This window comes from Crocodylus porosus, unplaced genomic scaffold (genome assembly GCF_001723895.1).
Source record: "Crocodylus porosus isolate Cpor-Errol unplaced genomic scaffold, CroPor_comp1, whole genome shotgun sequence".
Lineage (NCBI taxonomy): Eukaryota > Metazoa > Chordata > Crocodylia > Crocodylidae > Crocodylus > Crocodylus porosus.
The window spans coordinates 11,446,035-11,455,859 of record NW_017728911.1 but is presented as its reverse complement, the minus strand read 5'-3'; the positions used below and the strand labels follow the sequence as shown (position 1 = coordinate 11,455,859).

Genomic DNA, 9,825 nt, shown 5'->3' with positions numbered 1-9,825 from the left:
AGCAGGCATTGGGGGAGTCCCTGTTCCCCCGAGCACTGCCAGGAGTGATTAGAAATAATGGTAACAAGCTGGCAGATGGTAAATTCAAACTAGACATCAGGAGGTGCTACTTCACTGTCAGGGCGGCTAGGATCTGGAACCAACTTCCAAGAGAAGTGGTGCTGGCTTCTACCCTGGGGGTCTTTAAGATAAGGCTTGACAATCTCCTACCCTGGGGGTTTTTAAGAGGAGGCTAGATGTACACATTGCTTGCGTCATTTGACCCCAGTACTCTTTACTGCCATGGGAAGACTTGATGATCTGTTCAGGTGCCTTCCAACTCTACCAGCTGTGAAACTATGAAACTAGAGAGGCAGTGTGGGGAACTTGGCAGCAGTGAGACACTGGTGAGTGTTGCCCAACTGGGTGAAGCGATTGTCTTTACAGACTGAAGGCCCAGAGAGGCTTTCAGCCTCAGGGGGCTTTGACACCCAAGAGAAGTAGTCGGGGTGAGCCTACCTGCTGCAGCTGATACAGTGGTCCAGGAGTGGAGGGAACCACTCAGGTGAATGGCGCATGTGAAGTGCAAACAAGCGGGAATGGTGAACATGCCATTTATTTTATTTTCTTGAATTGATTTGGGCCAGGTGAGCCAGTTTAAGTTAAAAGTGGAATTGATGTGCCCACTGACTAGAAGACTGAATGAATTGCGGGGCATGGTTTATTTGATTAATTGAACTATGAATTGATTTGGAGGCACAAAGATTCTTTACTGATTGAAGATATGATTTATTTATGAACTGATTGATTTATTTGATGAAATGAACTGTGAAATGATTCCAAAATTGATGCAATTAATGAACTGGCTCCACAGAACTGTGGGGACAGGGCTGCCCATGAATTACTCCACAAGCATGTGAACCATTTATTTACTCTGGGAAGTTGGTTTTCTTTATCACATGACAGACTTAATGAATTCCTGCTGAGCATGGTTAGCTAAGGTGTCCTCCTATTGCACTAACAGTCCAGGACCCCATACACATCAGGGAAAGGGGGCATGGATCCCAACTTGAGACCCAGCTGGGGTGTGGAAGGGGGTGAAATGGGAGGAAAAGCCCTTCTGCCCTACAAACATCCATGATATGTGCACCTTATAAGGGCTATTACATATGACCAAAGACCCTCACTCTAATTTGCAAGATCAAGGCATTGCAGGTGAGTCAAGGGTTAAACCCTGTGAACAACATGCATGAAAACCAAAACTGCATGGCCTCAGAAGTTGGCCCCCTAGAAACAAGAGTGCTTGGGCCCTGCAGCACAGCTTATATTGGCACAACCCCTCACACCTATATCATCCCTGACCAGTGGCTGTCCAACCTCTTCTTGAACACCTCCAGTGATGGAGAGTCCACAACTTCCATTCTGTTGGACTCCAGTCTATTCCACTGTCTCATTGCTCTATTAGTGACAATGTCTTTTCTGATATCTGATCTAAACCTCCTTTGCTGTGACTTCAAGCCATTGGTCTGCATCCTGCTCTCTGCAGCAAGACCTATGAGTTCAGCTGACTTCTGTCTTATTTGAGATGTTTAAGCTTAGCCGCATTCTTTAAATCTGAAAGTAGCACTGGCAACATAATTGGATATGATTTATCCAAAGCAAGCTAAAGCTAGGAGTTTGATTTGATGTCCAAAAAATCCACATTGGTATCAATGGGTGCATAAATATGTGCAGTGAAGCTGCTCTGACGCACTAATTGCAGCACATGGAAACTGAGTCTGCTGGAACGTGGGAATTACTGTGCTCCAGGATCTAATGTATTAGTGTCTCTGCACTGAAAAATGGTGGTGGGGGCACTTTAAGTTAATTTGTTCAACGAGCTTTAGTTAAAGTGCCCCCAGTGCCATTTTTCAGCATGCGAATGCTGATACACAAGATGCTCTGAGTGCTTTAATTAGAGCAGTTCTTGAAGCCACTCTAATTAAAATCCCTCCCCCCCACCTTCCCCCCGGAGCATGTGGGCACCTGGACGGAAAAGAATCCCTTTATAAACTAAAGGCAGCTCTCTGTACATAAAAATCTCAGCTAGGTAAATTGTTGGTCTTTGATTCATTGCAATAACAACTCCAAACATACTAATTTTCAGATAGAATTAAGTATTAAAAAGCCTAGACTGAGGTTTTCAAAGCTGTCTAGCATATCTTGATGCATTACTGTCAACTCCAAAATCAGCTAAGTATCTTTGAAAATCTCAGCCCTAATCTATTGTTTGCTTTTTGAGGTAGAATATTTTAGTGGGATCACATGGAAAGTCAAATCATATTACTCAAGAATCTTCTAGCTCTTCCCAAGTATTAATTAAACCCCAGAACACTCCTGTATGTAGGGAAGTTAGTATTACTATAACCATTCTACAAATTAGGGAATGGAAAAGCTCTACAATCACAAGATAGTCCAAGATGGTATTGAAATTAGGAGTTTGACCATCAACTGTCTACTTACCAAGCAGCCAATGCAACTCATGTATATATGGAAATACACATAATCTGCTTGTCATGAATCACAGCCTGTGAGATAGCTGGCTTTGCACCTAATAAATTATTAGTAGACTACTTGTTAACCACAGCTGAAATGTTTCAGCTTGAATGCCATGCTCCCATGAGAAAAAAAGTATTAGAAAGGTTGATTCTTTTAGTTTTTAAAATATATTTTAAAACAATATGCTTGGGAGCACTGAATGTCTTTTGCTTAATAGCCTAGAGTGCTAACTCTCAAAGGGGGTGCCAAAAGATTATTTGAAGGTGCTATACCAGATTAGCACTGTTACACAATTCTGAAGATAAACCCAGAGATTTCAGATAGGGATCCCTGGTGTCAAAAACATTCTGACCTGTTGTTGTCTTTTTGAGTTCTTTGCAACAAAAGAATTCCTCTATTTTTCTGTAGTAAAAAAAACCAAGTGAAGACTAAGGACTGGCATTTATTGAGAGGTGCCTTGAGTCTAAAAAAGGTTAAGAACCTTCCTTGGAAGTTAAGCATCTTTCATCAGTTTTATATCCATTCATGTCCACCCCCTTCCTTTCATGTCCTACCATTTAATTTACCATTTATAAATAACTTCAGTCCAAACAGACTTATTTATTGTGCTTCTTTTATGACTCCTTATTTAGTAATGCTTTTGGGGGGGGTTAATGTCAAGGACACTGTTAGAATCTTGACACCCATCTGTGTGTTTGCATAGGGAGGGGCTTCATTAGGGAAGAAGAGGAAGGCAGAAGGAATGAAACAGGTGAAGGGCAATGACAGTTTTCTCTTTAATCCATTTTATCCATATTCAGTGCAGCCTCCACAGAGGTGATTACACTAATCAGTGAGATGCAGCTGTCTACTGAAGCTCTCATCTTTGAGAATTAGCCAAAACTGAGAGTAGCAGCAAAGCTATACAGAAATCAATGAACTAGAACTAAATTATGTATAAGAGAAATTTCAGAAAGCCTGTTTTTCCTAGTGAAATAGCAGTGGCTGTAATTTGACAGTTTAATCTACAATATTTTAAGAGGATTATGACTAAAGTTTATCTTTTTTAAATATAAGAGAGAAATGAATGAAACACCATATTTTTCCAACACTTTTCCACCAACAAACTATGCACCTTTTGCTAAGGACATATTTAAATACTGTTTTAAAGGCTTGGTTTGTTCTGTCTCTGCTTTACTGAAGGATTACTAGCAAATAAATAAAATTACAAAGCTTCCCCTATCACCAAAACACAACAATAATAATTATTATAATTAGTGTGCTAGTGTGAAAAATGGCCACAAATCTCTCTTCTTGTTTCACCAGTAGTCTCCAGATATTGTCCCTATCCTTCTAAACACATTTGGGAAATTGTGGGGACTAAGCAACAAAGAAACATAGTAACTATTTACTTCAGAATGTCTCCTTGTAACATTTAAATCAAAGGATGCTTTGAGCTATGTTGGGAGTAGAAGCATCACATTTATTCATTTATGGAAAATCAGTCTTTATAAAGAGTTACTGTGTCTTTGAACTGACAAATTCATGAATAAAAGCTTTTAGAAATAAGCAACTAAACACTCATGATTAAAAGAATTTGTTTGACAGTTGCTTATTTCACACTAAGTGTCCAGAAATTAAAAGAGCCATTTTTAGTTTACCGCCCCCCCCCCCAACCCAATCCAAAAAAGGGATCTTCAAAGAACTTCATATTTGTCTGATGGAGGAAAGGAATACATTTTAGAAAGGAAACTCAAGTGTTACAAAAGTACTGGAGCTTTCACCTTTAAATAATAAAAAAAAAACAATTCCACCCATGTTTGGCACTATGTTTATGGCCCAGGTAAAACCATGTTATTTTTATGTCTTATTATCCCATCCTGCAAAGCATTACTGTGCAAAGGGTAGCAATCTGTACCAACAATCACATCTATTAGCAACCTAAAAATCAGTCATCACAGTCTAGCAATCCTTAAACTGCTCTGCAATCTCTCCAAATGAACTCTCTTACAAGGTGAAAGACAACTCATTATCCAGACAGAAGGCATTTTGACCACCTTAGAACAAAGACTGTCACTGGTCTAAGCAGTGAATTATTGTGGCTGTTACTTAGGATATCTCTCTTTATGAAATAAATAATATTTGGCAATCTAGATTAATTATTCACGGTAGAATAACTATAGTACATCACCACAGAACTGGCATCTGTTTCTCGATTCATAAATAATTCTCAGCAGAAATACTTCTTTATACCAGAGGTAAGGATTATAGGAGTTGCAGATGTTTCTTCTGCAAAGGTACACCTTGACTATTGAATTGTATTCTGCTGTAGCTTCATGCAGTGAAACTTTGCTGGTCTTTCAAATCATTAAAGTGGTAGAAGAGCTCAGTTATAACTTGATAAGATGTATAGATGAGATATTGTTTATCAAGGTGGCTTTATGTATACTGGGATGATATGTATTCTTCACACACAACAAGAAAAGGGATTCTGACTCATAACGAATAAAGGGTTGCTTTGGTGGAAGAGCTTGATCTTTACTGTGTGTCCCCCACCCTCTACTGCTACATGAAGTGATATAAAAGCTACTTTGAGCTCTGCATAATTGGACAGCTACTCTGTACAGAAAGAATCCTCAAGTGAACTTGCACAATCACTTTTCAGCTGCTTTGTGCCAACAGAATGTCACAAAACACATGAAGGAGGGTTAGGAGGTTCTGGAACACAAAAGAAAAGGCTGCATATTGCTCTATATAGGCAAGATTTTACATTCCATTCAAAAGAAGGAAAGTGTATTCAGGGGGCTGAAACATTCAGAAGTCATAAAAATGACAAAATGAAGGTTGGCCCACAACTTTAACTTTTCACCATTATGCTTACGTATTATGATAGGCTTCTTAATTATTACATTAAGTGAAAATGAATATTGAAGACACGTATCATCAGACAAACTGATCAGTTTGTCCTGACTTCATAGGGCTATGGATAGATGGATCTAAACTGTAATACAACTATATAACTGCAACATGTATAACTATGCCCAAATCAGCATCAATCTAGCTAGTTCAAGTGTTACAAGGTATGACAGAATGGAGTTCAGTGTGGAGTAGCTACCCAGAGTCCCAGGTAGGTTTGTAGCCTCCACTGAACCCTTTCTGCTCTATTGATCTCTGTAACTAAGATGGCTAGCTTAAAGTTATGTCAGGTGTATGTATATGACCTGAAATTACAACTCTGGATAGAGGCAATCAGGACTTGTAATAGGGATGGTATCTTTTATTAGACCAACAAGATTTTAGCAAAAAAAAAAATTCTTCCCAAGCAGGAACCAGCTATGACCACCTGAAACCCGAGATCCTGCTCCTGCTTTTGTTTCAAGGTAATTTGCATCATCACAGATCCTGACAGGAGGTGAGAGGCTCCATACCAGCTATGAACCCAGAGGAGTTTTCCATCTATTGACTCCTCTGTGAAATCCTATGAAATATGAACTTCCATTTTTCCCTGGAAAACTTTTACCATTTTTTCTCCAATGCTTGATGAAGAGTGTTTGTGCCTGAAAGCTTGCAATTAAAGAATTTTTTTTTGCAAAAACCTTGTTGGTCTAATAAAAGATATCTCTATGATGAGTCAAAGTACATCAAGTCCATTGTCTTCCCTGTATCCAGAAAGCCAGGTCTCATCACAGAAGGCAATCAGGTTGGTCAGACATGACTTGCCCTTGGTGAATCCATGCAGTTCCTGGTCATTTTAGTCTCCTCCAAGTGCTTAGAAATGGATTCCTTGAGGACCTGCTCCATGATTTTTCCAGGGACTGAGGTGTGGCTGACTGGTTTATACTTCTCTGGATCCTCCTTCTTATGATTCTTAAAGATGGGCACTATATTTGTCCTTTTCCAATCGTCCCAGACCTCCCCCTATTGCCATGGGTTTTCAAAGACAATGGCCAGTGGCTCAGCAATCACATCAGCCAACTCCCTCAGCATCCTTGGATAAATTGCATCCGGCCCCGTGGACTTGTACATATCCAGCATTTCTAAATAGTCCCCAATCTGTTTTTTCACCACTGAGGGCTGCTCAACCACTCCCCAAACTGTGCTGCCTGGTGCAGTAGTCTGGGAGCTAACCTTGCCTGTGAAAACCAAGGTGAAAAAAAGACATTGAATACTTCAGCCTTTTCTTCATCATTTGTTACTAGGGTGCTTCCCTCATTCAGTAAGGGTCCCATGCTTTCTCAGACCTTCCTCTTGTTGCCAACATACTTGTAGAAACTCCTCCTCTTATCCTTCATGTCCCTTGCTAGCTGCGATTCCAATCGCATTTTGGCCTTCCTGATTTCACTCCTGCATGTTTGAGTAATATTGTTAAACTCCTTTAAATGACTGAAAATGAAGTCTCATATGTGTTGCTCTCTGTGAGGAAAATATAGAAGTCCCATTCATTCCCACTATAACACATACAGATCCATTTGTTAGTGAGATTAAACAAACAAACAAACAGCAAAGACAAAGCCCCAAAAGCTTAAGAACAAGGAATGGTGATATTAGATCAACTGTCTTTCATAGGTCAAGTTCTACTATAGCTTTGAAATAAATTTCTGCTGCAAAGGAACATGCATATGGGAGGAAAAGCGCTTCTATTAATAATATAAAATTACCATGCATTAATATGTATACCTGAATATATACAAACAAATCTCCACCCATCCTTGTTTCATCTAAAAAAAATATATTCTGTACATTTTGCAAAATAATTTTTAATTAGTTTGTTGGTTCCCTTTTGTGGACAACATTTCTGCTGTTACATATGAGAGTCATCAGTTTCATTAACTATCTGAAGAATTATGTGGAACCCAAGTGACTCTCTCCGTTGACTCTCTATTCAGGAGGCAAGGTGCACACAGTTTTCACAGGGAGAGTAAGTAACAGTGAATGTGAAAAGAGGTATTTGTAAAAATGTATTGCATTTATCTGTAAAGGTCTAATCAATATGTTACTCATAAAACCAACAACAGTTCCTTTTCATTTAAAAGAAAAGAAGATATCCATTATCAACTTTGAGGAAAACTGACTTGGTACCACTGAATTGATTTAGCCTAAATTTAACAAGCTAACAACAGCAACTTTAAACCCTTTTAATGACTCAAAGGTTAGATCCAGAAATAATGACCAGATGCAGAACAATGATCTGACAGTTTCAAGAGAGCTTTGAATTCATATTTTTGCCATCCTGCCTTTTTACTGATGTCACCAAACATGATTAAAGTAGAATATTGTGTCTGTCTGATGTATTAACTATCAGAGAAAGCTAGAATTGTTTAATACTTAACCAAATTTTTCCTATTTGTGGTAGGATTTTGTGACCTCCAAAAAGACAACATTCAGTTAGAAATTCCTAGGGCATATGCAGGTTCAAGTTGTTAGCATGCACATAATCTTTGTGACTGCATGTGCGGTTGTGGTAATTACACAGGCTAATTAAGTTGATTCCATAAAGGTATATCTGCATATATAGTTAACATGATGAAACAAAGCTATGATATATGGGAGTGCAAGTCATGTGGGTGTGTGCTACTATAAAAATAAATGTAATAAGCATAAAAGAAAGCTGCCTAACTTCCTTCCTTCAGCAAAAGGGCACAACAAGGTCCATGACGACATCTAGCTTCAGGTTTGCCTTATCCTCCCACTGGTGAACATTATCAGTGACCTTTGTAGAATATATGTGAGCTCACAAAACAAGAACCAGCTTCCTTTCCATTTTAACAATCAGTTTTGCTGATTTTACTTTTACAAACTATGTTCAGATTTCATTGTTCTTTCTGAAGTTGTAAGAAGCTGTCATCAAGCAGTGCTGGGCACTATACTTTGCATTCAGCTCCACAGAAAATATTGTCTAGTATGAATTTTCTCAGCATACCTTGTTCTCTCTGTTGATCTTTTTGCTCCATGGATACAAGAGCAGAGAAATGAGCTTGATCATAAGCTAGAACAAGAGGTGAGCAGTGACATCTGTTAGGCGGAACTTCAAGTGGCAAGTAAATTCCCCCAAATGGGATAGGTGCAAAAGCTGCAAAGAAAGCAATAAGATTTTGTTAAATAAATGTGACAGAAAGAGTAACAGGAACCTGATAGCATTTATATATCACTGCACAATATAAATAGAGCCCCAGAAGTGTGTCAGTGGGCAGTGCAGGGTAAAATGTAACATCTGAAAGTTGGTAATAGACTGAACAGGTGAAACCTCATTGCAAAAACAAACAAAAAAAAAAGAATTAAGGAACAATTATGAAACAATTCCATTCTTGTAACATATTTTCTCCTTGTTGTAGCTGTTTATTGTAAAATTTGATGGTGAGACAATTATTTTTTTGTCTGATACACATGAGCAGAATTGTATTTCTATGGTATATGTTTAGTTACAAGAAAATGTTTCTCATTAATGACAGCAATATGCAAATACCTATGTTTCCTCTCTCCTTTGTGCTACTTGATTATTATTGTAAATTGAGGGCAGGGTTATTTCTAAGCTAGTATTTTTTCCAGATAGTGACCCAAGTTACATTCATAGAATCAATGAGTTGGAAGGGACCTAGACAGATCATCTAGTCCGACCCCCTGCCATGGGCAGGAAGGAGCACTGGGGGTGGGAGGGGCCATAAGACCCCAGCCAGGTGCCTGTCCAGTCTCCTTTTGAAGATTTCCAGGGAAGATGAGAGCACCACCTCTCTGGGAAGCCTATTACAGGCTCTGGCCACCCTTACAGTGAAGTAGTTCTTCCTAATATCTAAATTAAACCCATCCTCCCTCAGCTTGTGGCCATTGTTCCCAGTGACTCCAAGGGGGACCCTGGTGAACAGACTTTCCCCGAGTCCCTGCTGCTGGCCCCTGATAAGGTTGTAGGCAGCCACAAAGTCCCACTCAGTCTCCTCTTGTGGAGACTGAAGAGATTCAGGTCCCTCAGCCTCAACATTAATTATCATAAATTGCAGCTACTAATTATTTTTTATAGTGATGGGAGAATATTTGAGCATGCATACTAGGGCTGTGTGAAGCTTCAAGTGCTAATTCGATTTGGAGGAGATTTGGCCTGATTCAGAGGCCGAATCTCCAAAACTGAATCAAATCAGGAGACCGATAAAAAGGTTGAATCAATTCAAAGCTCTCCAAATAGATTCAGAAAAGATTTGGAGAGCTTCAGAGATTTGGGCAGTCCCCGCTCACCACCACAGGAAGCTGGGCCCGGACTCAGTGCTGGTAAGTAGGGGCTGGGGCTGGAGGAGGGGGAGGGGAACCATTGGGGGACACCTGCCTGTTCCCCCAGCCCCC

The 9,825-nt window shown here is 39.6% G+C and overlaps 1 protein-coding gene across 3 annotated transcripts in view; it reads right to left on the bottom strand.

Annotated features, from left to right (window-relative positions):
* OTUD7A (OTU deubiquitinase 7A) overlaps window positions 1-9,825 on the bottom strand; it is a 217,214-nt gene that overhangs the window by 28,824 nt on the left and 178,565 nt on the right. For all 3 annotated transcript variants that reach the window (XM_019533429.1, XM_019533428.1, XM_019533430.1), the window contains exon 10: window positions 8,417-8,566. In XM_019533429.1, the coding sequence (XP_019388974.1) occupies window positions 8,417-8,566 (150 nt within the window). The remainder of the gene's footprint in view (window positions 1-8,416; window positions 8,567-9,825) is intronic.